General features: G+C 41.7%; 1 protein-coding gene across 4 annotated transcripts in view; it reads right to left on the reverse strand.

Annotated features, from left to right (window-relative positions):
* The window catches only part of MAPK9 (mitogen-activated protein kinase 9), a 58,455-nt gene extending 40,319 nt beyond the window's left edge, over positions 1 to 18,136 (reverse strand). For all 4 annotated transcript variants that reach the window (XR_010793844.1, XR_010793845.1, XM_066616797.1 and 1 more), the window contains exons 1-4: positions 18,051 to 18,136; positions 5,150 to 5,321; positions 3,816 to 3,945; positions 2,093 to 2,151 (exon numbers count right to left, since the gene is read on the reverse strand). Coding sequence is in view for 2 of the 4 variants with exons in the window: in XM_066616797.1 (XP_066472894.1) it covers positions 2,093 to 2,151; positions 3,816 to 3,945; positions 5,150 to 5,271 (311 nt within the window). In the remaining 2 variants the exon portion in view is untranslated. The remainder of the gene's footprint in view (positions 1 to 2,092; positions 2,152 to 3,815; positions 3,946 to 5,149; positions 5,322 to 18,050) is intronic.
* Positions 18,137 to 18,712: the final 576 nt, after the last annotated feature.

Consider the following 18,712-nt stretch of genomic DNA (forward strand, 5'->3'; position numbering starts at 1 on the left):
GCTGCCTTCAAAACAGGGAACATCGGTAAGGCTACTGTTGTATAGTACAAAGTTGTGCACTGAATTCTGAATAGTGTGGATGCCAGTTTAACAATTTTTTCCCCATGGAGGACCTGAAGTTGTACAACAACAAAAAAGTGTCTCATTTTCCACTTGATTGTTCACAGTAAAGGTTGTGAAGGCATGATGGAGGTCAATGTTCCTGACTGTTTCTGCAGAAAAGATGCAAATGAATGAATTCTCATTTCCACAAGTGGCTGACACTGTAGCCAATGGTAGTTCTTTTGGCCCATCCATTGTCAGGCAACCATGACGACAGGTGCCGCAGCAGTAACTACGATTCCCATCTTCGAAGAGAGCAGAGTATGGCCTATGGCAACTGCCTACAATAGTGACATGGATATGGGAAGTGCAACTACTCAGAGTATCTGGAAACCAAATACCAAACAGAGCGATGGTGCATGGTTTTTCACCTTCAGTATAACCATCAAGTTGAATATGTATATGCCTGGTGATACAGTAGGCTTAGACTTTGAAAATGTCCAAATTACTGGCTCAGTGTCTGCATCTCCGTCTGTGGACGCTTTGATACCTTCACAATTCTTCCTTCCAATATAAGGCAGATAGCAAGAATTTCCAGTCCTGAGAAGAAGCCCAGCAATGGTATCGTTGGAACCAGTTTTGGCAGGTAGCAAGATTATTCCATGGCCTTATCACTGATATAGGTGGTCTGACTTCAAAAACTTTGTTGGAGACAATGTCTGTACCACTAAGATGGGTTGCATCAATGTTGAAGTCTCAGATAGTTTTTCTGCTACTAATCAATCTTTTGCCTACTTTTTAAGAGGAGCCCTGGCACTGTATGCCCAGAGTGGAAGTTACGCCATTGCTGTACATTGTATGCATGTGCAATCTGCTAAGTACACTTCAAGGAAGCCAGCAACTGAGTTTACAGAAACTGCAAACATGCTAGTACTATTGCAAGTGCAAGGTCATTGCCCACAGTGTGAACTCCCTTAGCGTGAACTTGAAAATTTTCCTATTCTCTCACCTGCCTGGAAAACTCTCTTTAAAAAGTCCTACTGTGGACACCTCTGCAAAAGCAGACCCAACTCAACAAGCAAGGTTAGCTAGTCAACTAACTGTGGCTAGTTAAACTGTGAAAACTTCATAGTTTCACTAACTGTGAAAACTTTTAATATGTTTTTTGTGACATAAACATATTCAGTGAAGTAGATAGTTTCTGCTTTTCCTTTTGAAGGGACAAAGGAAAGTATTTCACACAATGCTGCTTTAGTGGAGGTTGGAAGAAAACTGCATGTTCTTGCTATGCATGGGGTTTCCTGACTCAAGGGCAAGGACAGAACACTCAAAGCAGCTCTGAAAGCCTCCAAGGCAGACGTCGTACATGCACCAAACTCCAGTATCTGAGACTGCAGATACCACAAAGAACTACAGTGTGCATATGGCTACACAACTGATTCTGTGAAACAATCTTCCCCACCCTAACCCACATTGTGGGAAAATTGACTGAGAAATAAATTAAACATTCAACTCAGGTTCACAGACAGATATGATAAAGGAACTGTCCTGCACAAAAGTAGTGTGTTCAAATGTTTTTATTCTACGTATAAAAATGAAGTTAAAGTTTAACAAAAAAAAGTTGTTCTGTGTATGTCATTAAGAACAATGAGTTCCATATTAATGAATATTTTGTAAGAAAGTATTAGAAGCTGACCCAGACTTGATAAATATACCCAAAACATTATTCTGAATGCAAATCTGCTTCCAATGAGGCAATATAAAATATTTCTACTGACTTAGAAGAGCTGGTTTACATCCTAAATCTTAAAAGGCAGTCACTTATTTGCATTTAGTTCCTGGCTTGCCTACTCTTTAGACAAAAATTTTTTAAAGCAAAGAAGCATGTCATATTGCCTGTAAAATAATAGTTGTGTAAAGGACAAACATGTTTTCATAATGTCTTCCACACACTGAATGAACATTAAGGATCTCTCTAGACAGTACAAAACTACTTGAGTTCCAATTCTAAAACAGAGTTTTACAAAGAAAAGTCAATAAAATAACTTACACATCTTGAAATTCTTCTAGAGACTTCTGTGGTGTGAATACATTTAATAGACTAATGATCTGTAAAACCAGAGGAAAGAATGCCACATTCACTATCAAAAATGCTTACAAAAGTCAACATGTTATATAACATTACAATACCAGTAAGCAGGCCAGATTTTAAACTGCTGCTATACTTCAGGTAAAGTGTTCTCAAACAAGATTAACACAGTGATTCTCAGTTATTTTAGAATAAGCTTATTATCCCCAACCTGTAGTGTCTACTTGCTAGTACTATTTTGTAAACTACAAGAAAGAAGCATCTGTAATTTAAGACACACTAAATAGTTTTAGAATCTCATTTTAATGGACAGATTAGATTTACAATAAATCCAAAACCACATTAATTATAAATAAAAAGTTTTGATAGGGCCAGTTTAGACATGAAGGAAGTAGCATCGTTGCAACTCCAAGACCACAAGAATAGAGAAACTGTATGGTAGACTAGATGTCAGACCACATGGAAGTAATCAAGTTGTTTGCTCTACCCACTGCTCATTTGATATTTTCTGCTCACTGTTTCAATCATGTATTATGCCGTCCTTCTCTTCACTCACTTCTCAAGTCTTGGTTTTAACTTTCAAACTCATTCTACAAATACAAATCTTCCTGTTCAGTCTTAGACTACGCTCTCCATTTGTTGCCTGGGTCTTTTTCCATGCAGGTCCCCCATCACTGGAGATCTATTCTAACAGACACTAACCAATAATGCTTTGATATAAACGACTAGAGTTTCTTCTCAAGTGACATGCCATCTTGAATTGACATGGATAGTTCTAGGCCCAGTAGTTTGGTGTATGTGATTTATATGCAAGTTACCGTATGTTCCTGTGGCTCAAATCAATAAAAGCCCATTTCATATGTTACCAATGAGGCATGATAACTGCTGAAACACACTTCCTTAAAGACCGGCTATTTGTTGCATCAATACCATATGGAACATATGCTTCCCATACTAGTGTCAACTCCTCTGATACAAGTGTGGTCCTAGCACAGAAAGTCATTTTATATCAGTTTAAATTACAATTATAAAATCAAGCAGCTGATGTGAGTGGATTGTAATTTGTTGCAAATGTGATGTGGAGCTGGACCAACGGAAGTATTGTTTTTAGTGACCATATCCTGAATCAATAATATAGGAAACAAGGACAGGGACTAAAGCTAAAGAAATGGACTAGCTAAAACAGTGTTTCTCAAACTGTGGGTTGTGAGTCAATATTTTATTTTTAATCTTTCAGACTTGATGGTATGTCTGATGGCATGGTACGTTTACCACCATGGTATGTGACTGCATTTCGGGAAATGTTACAGACCTGTACTTTTAACAAGCTACTATGTATATTCTTTTAACAATGATAGTAAATGGGACTTACTCTTGGGTAAGTCTGGGTAGGATTGCAGCCTAGGATTGTTAAAAAATTTTTTTGCTTGCTGATGTCACTTCCAATCATGACATCACTTCTAGTGGATCCTGACAGATTCTCATTCTAAAAGTGGGTCCTGGTGCTAAATGTGTGAAAACCACTGAGCTAAAAGATTTCATCAAAGAAGTTACAGAGGTAGAAAATGATGTTGTGAATATTTAAGTATTAAAGATACCAAACCACTATACAGAAATGATATCCAAAGCTCATCTTATTGTTAATTTATTCAGTTCTCAAGTATGCTCTATTACAGTTACTCACATTTTTGTGATTGACACACTTGAGGAGCACAAGTTCTCTATAAGCACGTTTTGCATGAGTTTGATTCTGAAAAGGACGACTCAGCTTCTTTACAGCAACATTTATTCCAAGGACTGTATCAAATGCAGCACTGAAACATTAAAACAGAACATCCCAACTGTTGCTCTTTAAAATGGTTAGCCATGAACTGAAAGACTTGCATGTGCATAAAATCATCATTTTGTCTGCTCCTGTTTACAGGCAGATATACAACACCTTTACAAATAGTTGGTTCAATGGACACTCAACCTTCCCCTTGTTCCTGCTATCAGGACACACTTCTCTTGCTGCTGTCCCATCTCAGGCACCTGATCCAGTCCAGTAAAACAATGAGCAAGAGCATCCTGCAGCAGGAGTGTCAAACTCATTTAATGCACTGAGCAAAATAGCATTCACAGTGCCTGCTGAGGGCTGGAAGCAGGAAGTGACATCATTAAGCAGATGATGGCCAGAAATAAGCAGTCTGAACTCAAGTAGGAACTCATTAGCTGCAAATGACAGAAGAGAAAATAAGCAAGTCTTCACCATATTTTCAAGATATAGGAGAGTCCAATTATCATGCAGGTCACCCTTACAGCAACATTGCTTCTTCTGATACGCCATTTTATAGTTCTGCAGCTAAGAAGTGCTCTATGAAATGAAACCTCAGTAGAAGAGGTACTGCTGAAAGGGCAGCCCACATAATTGGGTTCTCCCAGCACCATCTCTTTCTCTCATTCCATCTGCCACTTCCTCTATAGCCTTCCTTACCTTCCAAAGCCTCCTACTGGCTCTACCTTCCAGAGCCTTGACACTGCTGTAAGAACCCGATTAATATTTAGGCCAGTTAGAGAGCTTCAGTCGGCTGGATATGGCCTATAGGCCTTATTTTTGACACTTCTGTCCTTCAGTTTCTTATGGAAATAAGTACAGTACAACAGCTCTGCACATGCAGTTTTCAATGCTATCTTCTTGCTTTAAAGACAAAACACATGCACAAGCCACCTGTTTGTTGCTGACTGATGTTATTTTTAAAGGCACATGTACTTATTCCACAGAAAAAACTAGAGATGCGTTTATAATGTCTTTTAATTGTGAAGTAACGGAAGAAAGGCAAGAAAAAAATCAAATGAATGAATAGCTTTGGAGAACAGATTAAGATTATTCCACAATACCATGTAAACAGCTAGCATAACACAGTGGGTTTTTTATTTGCCAAAAGTATTTTGGCAGTCTATAGGTAACCTTTTCATTGAATCAAGATTGAACTTATATTTGACCGATATTCAAACCTAGTTTGGGTTAATATTACTCACCAAACAATGCCTTGAGCCCCAGACCCAATAGGTTTCAACTGCTGGTAACGTTTTAGCACAGTGAACGTAGAGTCTGCAACCTGGACACTATAAAACTGAGTGTCACATTTACTCTCACTCATGATGTAGTGTCATGTAGCTTTCTCCCAGGATTTGGCACAGTTTTCAAGGTCTGTAAAGAGAGACACTGTAAAAAAGTGTGAACAACAAATCTATTATTAAGCCCCATTTCTTTTTGCTGCACACTCATTTAAGTGTGTACACATAACTGACCAATATCCTTTCTCTTTAGAACAGTGTTTTTCAACCGCTGTGCTGCGGCAGTCTTAGGTATGCCGAGGGGCTAGAAGAGGCAGGCAGCAGGCAGCAGCCGGGTGGAGAAAAAGGAGGCGAAAAAGGAACAGCCATGGCTGAGCAAGAGGAAGGTTGCAACCTGATCCTCATTTACCTGGGAGTAATCTCTGTTGACTATTATGGGGCTTACTTCTGAGTAGACCCACCTAGGATTGGGTATCAAGTCTGTTGTCTGCCCTGCTTGCTGACTGGGCAGCAAAAGAAGCCTGGAGGAGGTCTGGGCGGAGTGAGTGAGAATGAGGGAGCCAAGGACAGGCAAGCAGGTATGAACAAGTCTGCTGAGGCCAGCAGCCTAAGAATGGGCTGGCTGAGGGTCCACAAAAGTCCCTTCTCCTTGCTACAGTTGCCTGCAGCTCCCCAAAGCGACCGCCTTGCCTTTGCCTTTTAGAGGAGGGGCGCTGGGCCACAATCCTATCCATGCTTTCCTGGAAGTAAGTCCCATTGACTATAATGGGACTTACTTCTGAGTAGACATGCACAGGATTGGGCTCTCAGGCTGCAATCCTAGCCACACTTTCCTGAGAGTAAGACCCATTGACTATAGTGGGACTTCTGAGTAGACATGCCTAGGATTGGGTTTTTGGTCACACCTACACCATGGCTTCCTCATAAGGAAGCTGCTTGAACCATTCACTGAAGAGGCTATGTCTTGTCTCCAAAACTAGACGTGATAGGGCAGAAAGGATGCCATTTTTGGAACTGGCACCCCAAATTCGTATCAAACCAACATTTAAGTTTGGGAAAAACTTTTCTGACCCTCAATTTTGTAGGCCTGTGTAATCAGAAGCAAAAGAAAAATAGCTACAGCTCTTCCACATGCTTCTGCAAGAGTTCATGTAGTACTATAAGAGGCAAGTTCTATGGCAGTTTTCATAATTCTACTTGTGCAAAAAGATGTACAAGCTTTTGTAGAACAGTATTTTGAATTTATTCTCTGTCTTGTTTCAGAATTAAGGTTTTAATACTATAGAGTTCACAGTTACAGATTATATTTTACAACACCCTCACTCTTCACGCTAGCAACTGCTTGTTTAGAAAGTCAACAAGGAAAATCAAGATGGCCAAACCTCCCCAGAATGCATGCAAGTTATTTAAAACCAAAATAATAGAATCTCAACTAGAATGTATGCTAAGGCATCACCAGATCCAGGAGGATGCTAACATGGCTCATGAATGAAATTAAGGAAGCTACAGAAGGTAATAAGATTTCCTTCAGAGAAACAGAATATCAGAAAACTGCTTCAAGTACAGGTGTGCGCTGCTTAACAACTGTTCGCTTAACAATGGACTGCATATATGACAGTGGTTAAAGCACAACAAAGATGCTCTTAATGCAAAGAAGAGGCAATCTATCTCCAACAGCCTGTGCCGTCAGCTAGTGTCTGGCAAGGAATGTCTGTTTACACAACAAAGGCAATAGATTGGTCATTAAGTAAACGTTTAGTCCAAATTGCATAACAGGGATTGGAGAACATATCCCGGTCATTAAGTACGTACACAAGCAAGAAATCTGGCAGAGAAGCAGTTGAACTATTAGATAACTTTGTTAAAAAGAGGATATGAAAATTGCAAAGAAGCTGAATGTCTCTTCACCAATGATGATGTAGCGAAGATACCTGTGACTGAGCTAACTTCTCAGAGAGGGGGTTTGAAGAACCAAATCAAAACAACAAGGGAAGGGAATCTAGAGCATACTGACAAATTAAAAAACAACAAATCACTGGAATCAGATGGCATCAGCCTAAAAGTAGAACTCATGTCAAACTGCTGAGCCAACATAAAGGAGAGCTTATGTATAAAGTATAAAATAAAGTTTAATAATAATAATGTATTAAAATCTGTTTCCATGACAGAAGACTGAAAGGTAGTCAATATACAAAGATTTTAAAAGGGATCCAGGGGAGTATCCAGGAAATCACAATCTAGTCAATGTCTGTCCAGATAATTAGTTGAAAACATAACTTTATGCATATAAAGGTGTTTTGAAAATTGTGTTATTTATTTTACTCAGAAGTATGCCCATTGTGTTCAGTACGACTTGGGCCGTAATCCTATCTTACTCGCAGGAAACAAACATTTCTACATACATAACATCCTGCTGAAGAATCAGCATGATTTTTGTAAAGGTAAGTCCTGCCTCACTAACCTTCTAGAGTTTTTTGAGAGCGTCAACAGACATGTTGATAGAGGCAACACAGTTGACATTTTGAAAGTTCAACTGTACAAAGATTTGAAAAAGTACTTCACTAAAAGCTCTTGATTCAACTTATCAGTCATAGAACTAGAAGACAGATCATTTTATGGACTGGTGACTTAAAAAATAGGAAGCAGAAATGATTTTCTTGGTGGAGGCAAGTAAGAAATGGGGTTCTTCAACAATGTGTATTTGAGCCAGTACTTTTAAACTTGTTCATAAATTATCTGTAGTTGGGGGTAAACAGCAAAGTGGCCAACTTTGCAGATAACACCAAAACACTCAGTGGCAAGATCCAAAAGAGATTATGAGGTGCTCTGAATGGTCAAATTAGTTGAATGGATGACCAAATGGCAAATGTAGTTTAATGTCAAAAAGTGTAAACTGATATATAGGGAAATACATCCCAGTTTCATATATATCAATGGCATTTCAAAGGAACTCAGAAAAGCGATCTTGGACAGCTCAATGAAAACACTGACCCAATGTGCGACAGTTATTAACGCAGCAAATTCCATGCTATATATAATTAGGAAAGTAACTGAGAATGAGACTGTTATTAAATTGTAGATGCACTATAAATTTGTATAAAGTCAGTTGGATTACTGCCTACAGTTCTGGACACCACTACTCAAGAATATTGTGGAGCTGAAGAGGTGCAGCAGAAGAAGTAAACCAAAATTATCACAGGGCTGGACCACCTTACCAAGGAAAGATACAGTGCTTCAGGCTTTTAATTTAGAGAAAAGGTTATTAAGGGGCTAATAAATGAGCTTTATAAAAAGTACACATGGTGTGGAAAAAATGGATAGAGAAAAGATTTTCGCCCTCGCTAACAATACTAAAACCTGAGTCATCCAAGGAAACTGACTGGCAAGAGATTTAGGATAGACAAAAGGAGGTGGTATTTCACACTTGCCTAGTGTGAAAAATACATTTTTCATAAGATGTGGCAACTGCCACTAGTATGGATATTGTTCCTACATACTACTTCCAATGGCAGAATGCTCCCCTGTAATTGGTATTCAAAAGTATACCTCTCTCTCCTACTTGGGGGCTTCCCAGAGAAAACTTTGCATTGGATAGATCACGCTTTGGGCTGATTCAGCAGAGCTTTTCTTATGTTTATTTAGGAATATCTAAACCATCTTTCTACTTTACAAAGATATTCAAAGTGATACACCATTATAAAAATAACCAAGATAAAGACTCAATTTTAAAACAAATCACATATCTCTAAGCACAACCAGGGACAATACTAGAAGAACTTCATGCAAGGCCATATGCCTTGCAAAACAGAGCCATCTGGCTGTTTCCTCCTAGTGGCAGAAAACACAGTAGCCAGGCAGGTTTCATGGTGGGGGGGGGGGAATCCAGAACTGCATCCCTATTACAGAGCAGGCCACGTTCCACAAGACAATGAATGGGTCCAGAACAACTAGCAGGGTTGCCCCAGATGATCTCTAATGAAAAGGCAGATTCATATGTGTACAGTAGTCCTTCAACTATCTTGAACCCAAGGCATTTACAGCTTTTAGCAATTTCAAAAATCTGTGTTGTAACTGCTAACCCCTGCTAACTAGTAAGAGGCACTCTTTGAAGTGGGTGCTCCTCTTTTATTCAGCAGGGGAAGAGTAACTGGCCCACCTCCCCCCAGCAGTGTCTTTTCTAGTGGCTGTCTGCTGGTGTTTTTTTGCATATTTTTAGATTGTGAGCCCTTTTGGGACAGGGAGCCATTTAGTTATTTGATTTTTTTTCTGTAAACTGCTTTGGGAACTTTTTGTTAAAAAGCGGTATATAAATTATTATTATTATTATTATTATTATTAACTATCGCAGACTTGGAAGGCAAATGAGCAGCAAGTTACTATTAAACACTTATAAACTATGGGGGAAAGGCTGAGCTTGCCATTTTACTCCATATCACCTTCCATGTTGCATGTCCTTCACAAATATTTGGGTCTCATCCCACTTTATTCTTAAAACCCGGGGTCTCCAAACTTTTTGGCCAGTGGGCACATCAAATATCTGGCATGGTGTGGAGGGCCAGAAAAACAATTTAAATATAAAATTTAAATAAATAAGAGATAGAACTTAGATGAGTGAATAAATGAATGAATGGGCTCATTCATTCAACCTCTCTGGCCCTCAGAACACCCTCCAGACATAATCAGAGCATAGTTCTGGTCATGTTCAGTTGAGTGGGCCAGAGGCATTCAGGGGACAAGAGGTTGGCCACAGACCAGAAAGAGGCTTGTTGCGGGCTGCATCTGGCCCCCGGGCCAGGGTTTAGAGACCCCTGCTTAAAACTAAAGATAGATCCAATTCTGAAACAGTCACATTTTGCAAGTAAAAGGTTTATTTTAATTTGACATGCAGAAAATACCGTGAACTTCTGATTTAAACAGAGCTTTAGAGCCCAATCCTATATGTGTCACTGCTAGTAGTATGCTGCTACCACCAGCTCTAGCTGTTGCAGAAGTGCCATAAGGCACTTTGGTGCAAGTGGTAGCAGCATGGTGCTGGCACTGAACCTCAGCACCAGTAGGTCAACACTGAGGTAGACAGAGATGAGGGTCACCACCAGCTGGCACTATGGGTTTTCAGAATGGGGGGAAGGCATGGAGAGGGTGGAACTGGGCAGAGGGAGGGGAGGATTGGGCCTAGGAGAGGGTGGAGATGGTGGCAGACTCTGCCACCGTATCCTATCCCCCCCAAAAGGCAGGTGCAGATTTGAGCCAACCCATCGGGGCAGCTGTAGATCAACACAGGGTAAGGGAACATCTGTTCTCTTACCCTGAGGAGACCTGTGGTTGCTTCCCTGGTCCCACAGGATTTAGAAGTAGCCATTTTGGTGCCATTGGAGCTCTGTGCACTAGGGATGCTTAAGACTAGACCAGTGTTTCTCAAACTGTGGGTTGGGACCCATTAGGTGGGTCATGAGCCAATTTCAGGTGGGTTCCCATTCATTTCAATATTTTATTTTTAATAAATTGGACGATGCCACCATAACATGTGACTGAATTTGGGTAAAATGTTACGGGCCTGTACTTTTAACAAGCTACTATGTATATTCTTTTAATAATGATAGTCAATGGAACTTACTCCTGGGTAAGTGTGAGTAGGATAGCAACCTAGGACTGTTAAGAATTTTCCTGCTTGATGATGTCATGTCAAGTCATGACATTACTTCCAGTGGGCCCCTGACAGATTCTCATTCTAAAAAGTGGGTCCCATGCTAAATGTGTGAGAACCAATGGACTAGACTATTAGACACCTAACTGTGCAACTTCCCAGTTTGGTTAAGTAAGTCAAAGTTGCATAAGAAGAGACTTTTTACAAAGAAGTAAAAACTAACATCTGAAAGTCTATCCTTCTGACTTGGATGCACCAAGGTTAAGGTTGTAAAAGAAAAAAAAAACTGTTCAGGAACCAGAAGACAAGACACATTAGCTTAGGAAAGGACTTAGCTTAGGAAAGTCACTTGTTAATTTCAATTAAGATAAGGTCAACTAAGTTCTCATTCTACCTATCTTTCATTTCATCTAACCAAGGGGCACATGCTTATTATGCAATTTCTATTACATCCTACAAAAGGCTTTACATTAAAGTTTTATTTCCAGAATATATGTTTAGTTATTAAGTAAAAATGGCCATTTTTTGGAATGATTACTTAGAACAGGGGTTTTCAAACTGGGGCATCGTGACATCCTAGCCTGAGGGCCCTGGCCTCTGCCCCCTTAAGGGGCAGGAGCAGAGAGGAGGCAGGGAGGAAGCAGTGATGTGATCCCCAGTATTGCATCACTCAGGGGGCCGCAGCAGCTTGGCTGTACTTACCAGAGCCTCCTGCAGCCTACCGGGGGGGGGGCAGAGAACCCTGCGCAACCGTCTGCAGGGCTCTCCAAAGCTTCAGAAGTGAAAGTGGACTGATCATGCTCCACTTCCAGTTTTGTGAAGGCAGGGTGTGATCGCTCTACTTTCACTTCTGAAGCTTCAGGGAGCCATGCAGACAGTCGCTATTTTTGCAAATTATGCCAGCATCTCTTGTGGTTACACTTGAATGTCTCAGTAAGGACAGTCAAAAAATTTTCAAATGCCAAAAACTGAGACGGTTGCTAGAAGAACAGCAAAGAAAACCGACTGCATGTTTTTTCAACATATTGCCTGAATTTGAAAGATGAAATAAGAAACTAGGATCACCATAAAAGACAAAAGATTCTAGTTCACAAAGATTCAAATTCACAAAAGTTTATTCCACAATAAACGTTTAAGGTGCCACAAAATTCTTTTTCATCTTTCCTCTGTCTTCCTTCTCTTCCATCATTTGCATGCTCTACCTTCCAACCTCCAATGCTCTACTTTCCAACACATGATGTAGGACACTGTTTCTCAAACTGTACTCCTAGGAGCCCTGGGGCTTCCTGAGACTTCTTCAGGGGCTTCACGAGCACACCATATGTGGCCATCATCTGTTTGGCGCTGCATCACTCCACAAGTGCACCAGCACTCTGAGGCTCCCCAAGACTTCATGCATACTGGGCTCCCCGAGACTCCATTTAGAAGTGTAAAGGGCTCCATAGACCAAAAACAACAACTGAGGTAGGCTTTTCAATCATCCAATAAAACTGGTGTAGAACACCATAAATATTTATCACTGTTTCACATACAAAATTCAAAATTGCAATGCAATGCAATTGAAATGTTCCTGTGCCAGAACACTGGTCCACCTAAGTCAATAATGTCAACTGAAACTGGCAGCACCTCTCCAGGGTTACACACAATTTTTCTCTTCCCCACCAGAAGATGGGACTTCTGCATGCAGTGTGGGTGCTCTAGTACACCATAACTCAGTTCCAAGTCTACTGGAATAGAACTAGCTCAAAATGTGTCTAACTGGCTACCAGACCATAACTGGCCTAAAATGACACTTTAGCCATACCTGAACCCAAACAGAATCCAAAAATGTATGGCTTGACTCAAAGTTCTAGAGTTTTTTCTACGATGAAACTGAGTAAGATATGATGTACTGGCTATTTTATAAATATAATAAAGTGAAAGTCAAGTTGTTAAGACAGCATTTAAAAATCTATGATAGTCACATAGAACTTGTATGTAGTTCATAAACCAGGATATGAAAAATAACACCCAATCAACACATTGCATATGGTGAGCAGGACCGAATTCTGGTAAGGTCCTTTCCAGACTGCAGGTGTGAGGTCATATTTAGAATGCTTCCTTATGCACTGTAGTGCAAAAAAGCCTTGTGGCATGTAGTAAAAGAACATACTGGTGAAAACATTTTGGGAAGTTTGAAATTTTTAATTTCAAAAGTTAAATTGAAACTTTAATTTGAAAGTTTATTAAATGCCAAATTTTTCTGGCATGAAAGAAGATTCTTTTAAAAAAGAAATGTAATGCAGTATATGGGATTGTATGGAGGGTTCAGTGGCTTCTACATGCTTTGCATGTAGAAGTCCCAGGTTCAGTTCTAATTAGTGCAGAGAAAAATTCCTTCTGAAACCTTGGAGTGCTGCTTCTAGTCAGCACTTACAATGCTGAGCCAGAGGAATCAAGGGCCAGATTTGGTATAAAACAGCTTCCTAGGTACCAACTTAAAATACTGAAGTAATTTTGGAATAAATTCAGATATGACAAAAAAGGGAACTCACACTATATTCCTCAACTGTAGGATAAGCATAATCTGGCAGACAGATAAGCATAATCTGGCAGACACAGAAACCAACACCAGTTCAATACTACCCTACCTGTCATGTTTCAGAGCATCATGTTTTTGGATATGTTGCCTGCCTTTTTCTTTTAAAGTATCATCTACACTTTCAGAACTGGGTGTGCGTCCAGGCGAGCTCATGAGGTACCAGTCAAATCAGCATCATGCACTACCTACTGCAAATCTGCAAAACTATTTCCCCATCCCCACCTCAGAGATAGTTCCTGGAAATAAAAGATGTTTATCTGTCTTCACCGACAGATATTTGACCTTTTACCTTTAACACACTGTGATAGCTATATGTCTCTTCCATATAGCTTTTTGGTCAATCGCCTTCCAAGAAAGCAAGAACCATCTTTAAGAGAGGTAGTTTAACAAGATTAAAAGTTGGACTTTGGCCAGAGAGAACTGGGTCAAAATCTTAGTTCTGCTACTGGTTCCCTAGATGACCTTCAGAAAAGTATTATGGAAACTACGCATCAACTTTTTCATATGGCAATAAAATTATCTCACCTTATACTGCTTGCACATACACAGGTAGTAAGCTACTTCTATTTTGTCCAAGCTGAGAAGAAAACCAGCCACTATCTCATCTTCTTTTACACAAGAATTGTTGGGGGGGGGGGGGAGGAGACATTCCTCCAAACTATTTCTGCTCAGCAGGATAGAAATTGCTATACTCTGCTCTGGAACCATTTGTACTGTCTCTTTCAAGTAGCCCAGGGAGAACAGCAATAAACAATTGAAGAATCTTCCAGTAGTGATTTAAACACCAAACTACTGCTGATCAAGTGTGAATCTTGCAGTGATTGGAGAATATCCAGGACAAAGCCAGCAATAAAGTGCCAGTGCAGATACACCCTATAATAGCTTAGGTCACAACACTGTTGTGAGGACAAAAGACTGTCAAGTGTATTGTACATGGAGTGCTTTATGATACATCATGAAAATCCTAAAGCAGTCATTCACAAGATTACTACAGATTAGTTATTTTCTTCCCATTATCAGGGGATTATGGAATATACTGATTTCTCAGAGTATTTCAGGAGTTGAGTAAATGTAATATATACATATGATTGTGAGAATGCTCTAGTTTAGCTTATCTAGAATACAACTACCAATATAGGATTCTATTTTTCCCTAAACCATGATATTGCCTTTGTAACTGCAATAACAGGGAAAAAAAGCATGGTTATTTAAAATAGATAATCTAGCAAATCCTTAGGCTATGGTTTTACACACACATTACAGTAAGGACCATTTCAAAGATTATAATTCTTCTTTTACACATAATGTTTTGATATAACTGATTTATAAGTCATCTCTTGAAATTATACCCTGCACATTTTTCACTGTGTAGATAATAAATAATAAGATAATAAGAAAATATTTCTTTACTCAGCGTGTGGTTGGTCTGTGGAACTACTTGCCACAGGATGTGGTGATGGCGTCTAGCCTGGACGCCTTTAAAAGGGGATTGGACAAGTTTCTGGAGGAAAAATCCATTACGGGGTACAAGCCATGATGTGTATGCGCAACCTCCTGATTTTAGAAATGGGTTATGTCAGAATGCCAGATGCAAGGGAGGGTACCAGGATGAGGTCTCTTATCTGGTGTGCTCCCTGGGGCATTTGGTGGGCCGCTGTGAGATACAGGAAGCTGGACTAAATGGGCCTATGGCCTGATCCAGTGGGGCTGTTCTTATGTTCTTGTGTAATACTGGGAAGCAACAGTGAATTCTATTTGCTAGTGTGCGTTTGCACTAAAAGTACATTGGAATCATTGCAAGCAGTGGCGTAGCTAATGATTGCGTGGGCCGGTGTCAAGCTCAAAATGTTGCCCCGGAGGCGATGTCACAACCGGAAGTGACATCACACCCAGACTTTTTAAAAAGTAAAAATTGGGAGGAACCCACCTCCTCCCCCCAGCAGCTCACCACCCACTTGCTCTGCTGCCTCACCCCAGTCAGTGGTATAGCTAAGGCATCTATCTACTACCTGGCATCAAAGAAGATTTTGTAGCCCTCCCTGCATGACAAAATCAAATTTAATTAAGCAAATAAATACAAAGTTTTTGGCTCCTTGCAGTATCATAACATCTCACTGGCACTCAGAACAGTCAGTCTCATAGGTCGGTTTGGTGTTAAGCAAATCCACTTTTTGTTCCATAAGGCAGTTGTGTTTTCATTTTCCGGTTAATTGGCCATAACTTTTGATTGATAGAATAAAGATATTCCAATGCAGTTTATTTCGTTGCATTCTGCATTAAATTACCTTTCCAATGATATATAACATGATGGTATTATTCATACATACCAAGATTTTCACAATTTTGGTCACTAGTGTCAAGCTCAGCTTGTTGCCCCCCTAAAGCTTGATGCCCGGTGCAAGTGCTACCCCCTTAGCTATGCCACTGATTGCAGGCAGATGCATTACAATCTACACACAGTGATTGTGTAGGTTTTGTGCAGGTTTTCAATGCAGGACAAACATTAATACACACACTAGTTCTTAGGCTGCAATGCCAGGCACACTTGAGAGCAAGTCTTACTGAACTCACTGGGGCTGACCTCGGAGTGAATCTGTACAGGACTGAACTGATTTGATGCCATACAGATCTCACTGGGATTTATCCCTGAAAATGTACAGAAGTAGAAAGTGTACAGAAGCAGCTCTAGGATGTATGTCAGATGTCTAAATTCTGCCATGGATTTATCTAAAAGAATGTACTTGATCTGGACTAGGATGTCAACAGTTCAGATCACTGCTCATTCATGCATTCATTGGGCAGTTCACATCTCCTAGCTTCATGACCCATTCTATAAAAAAATAGGACTAAATAATGATCAGCTTCAATATTTTTAATCACAACATTGCTGCTGAAAATAAAGATTTTTCATATTTTTAAAAATCCAATATAAAAGGCAGGGACTGTGGTAGAAGTAATAAGGTTTAAAAAGGTTTCCTTGGGAAACCTCAAAAAAAAAATCAGAAATTCCTCATATGAGAACCTCCTCCATTAAGAAAATTAACTCTACCAACACCACTAATTTTATCCTATAGGTCAGTCGGGAAATTTTTAGATAATGTTCTTAATAATTTCAATTATAGCTTGGCACAGGGATAGAGAAGTTATATTACAAGCAGATTGTCCTTAAAGATAATTTCACCAATAGGAGCAAGGGAATATCACAAAATCACACCTCAAATTCAACAATTAGACACAATGTCATTACACCATACTAGTTTTAGGGGCAAAGCGACTTGCATACAGAAAAGTACAACATCAAGGAAGTCATGACAAACCTAGAAGGCTATGGCATTAATTAACAAATGCTGCCTGGAGTATGGACTGCCTCAACTATCCCCATCTGAGATGTGAACGCTCAAAGGGGTGGTCAGTTGTAATCCAATAGGCACACTTACCTGAAAATAATCCTAATGAGCTGTATTTCAAAGTACTGTACTGTACACATGTGTAGGACTGGTCGGCTATTAATCTCCATCTCCCCATTCCATATTTCACTCTGCTCTAGCACCAAACTCATCCCTCATAATCGTGCCAAGGCTATGGAGAGATGCTTACCTGAATGCTCAGTCCTTAAAGGGGATGGATGCAAAGGGTCACACACATGCGTAGGATTGGGTGGCTATTAATTTCCATCCCCCTGTGCCATATTTCACTCTGTTCTGGCACCAAAGTCATCTCTCATAATGGTGCGAAAGTTGTGGAGAGATGCTCACCTGAATGCTCAACCCTTAAATGGGAAGGATGGATGCAAAGAGTCATACACTGTGTAGGACTGTGTGGCTATCAATCTCCATCCCATATTTCACTCTGTTTTAGCACCGAAGTCATAAGAACATAAGATGAGTCATCTCTCTTAACGGTGCCAAGTTTGTGGAGAGACACTCTCTTGATGCTCAGCCCTTAAAGGGGATGGATGCAAAGGGTCGTGTCGTACACATGTGTAGGGCTGGGTGGCTATTAATCTCCATGTCCCCATCCCATATTTCTAGCCCGACCCCCAGGCAGGCGACTCCATAAAGCACCATCATCATCATCATCATCTTCATCACCACCACCTCCATTATCACTACCACCCACGCTGAACGAACCCCATTCTCCCCCCCCCCAAACGCAAAGGAAGGGGGCGAAGGGGTGCCAGGGACAGGAAGCTGGCAGAGCGATGCCCTGCATCCGCAGTCGCCCTTGCACTGGCCAGATCGGCGCCTGGTTCCCCCAGCCTGCCTGCTGTGGCCGGCGGGGGCTCGCCCAGACCTGGACACACTGCTGCTGGAGACCTCGGGGCCGGCCGGGCACGGGCTGGGCTCCCAGCGACAGCCACCTCCCCAGGCGCCAGCGCCTTCGGCGGGGAGGAAGCGGGTCCCGGGGGCGGCACCGGCAGAGGGAGGGGAGCACCGCGGGGCAGGAAGCCGGTGGGGGCCGGGCCCAAGCGCCACCTCCACGGGGCCAGGAGGCGGCGGCCAGGGAAACTTTCCAGCCGCAGCTGGGGGTGCCTGGAGTCACCTCGCAGCCGCAGGCGCCTCCCCCGCGCTCCGCTGCCCGCCTCGCCCGCGCCGCCTCCCCTCAGTGCCGGCTCCCCGCCTGCCCGCCCCCCTCACCTCCTGCAAGGCCCCTCAGGCGAACCACTGGCCGCTCCAACTCCTTCTCGAGCCCCAGAGCCGCCTCAGCTGCAATGGCCTCCCTCAACCGCTCACAGGGCGCAGCAGGCCCTCGCAGGGTGACGGGCACCGGCGGCGGCCAATCAAGGTCGAGATTCTTCCGGGTTCGGCCAACCAGCCTTCGGGGGCGGGTCCTAAGGGCCACTATATAAGGTAGTGGAGAGACAGGCGCCCTCCTCCGTGACTGGAGAAAGGGAGGGAGGGGGCGTGTAAGGTAACGTCACCTGTCTGAGCAGCCGAGCGCTCAGAGCACACATGGGGTGCTTGGGTCTGTGGAACTCCTTGTCAAAGGATGTGGGGATGGCATCTGGCCTGGGTGCCTTTGGGAGGGGGGTTAAGTCTGTGGAACACCTTGCCACTGGATGTGGTGATGGCATCTGGCCTGGGTGCCTTTAGGAGGGAATTGGGCAGATTTCAGGAGGAAAAGAACATACGTATACAATACCATGTTGTGTATGTGCAACCTCCTGACTTTAGAAATAGGCTACCTCAGAATGCCAGATGCAAGGGACTGGTACCAGGATGCAGGTCTCTTGTCTTGTGTGCTCCCTGAGGTTTCAGGTGAGATACAGAAAGCTGGACTAGGTGGGCCTTGGCCTTAT

The sequence above is a fragment of the Tiliqua scincoides genome, chromosome 2 (assembly GCF_035046505.1).
Source record: "Tiliqua scincoides isolate rTilSci1 chromosome 2, rTilSci1.hap2, whole genome shotgun sequence".
Taxonomy (NCBI): Eukaryota; Metazoa; Chordata; class Lepidosauria; order Squamata; family Scincidae; genus Tiliqua; species Tiliqua scincoides.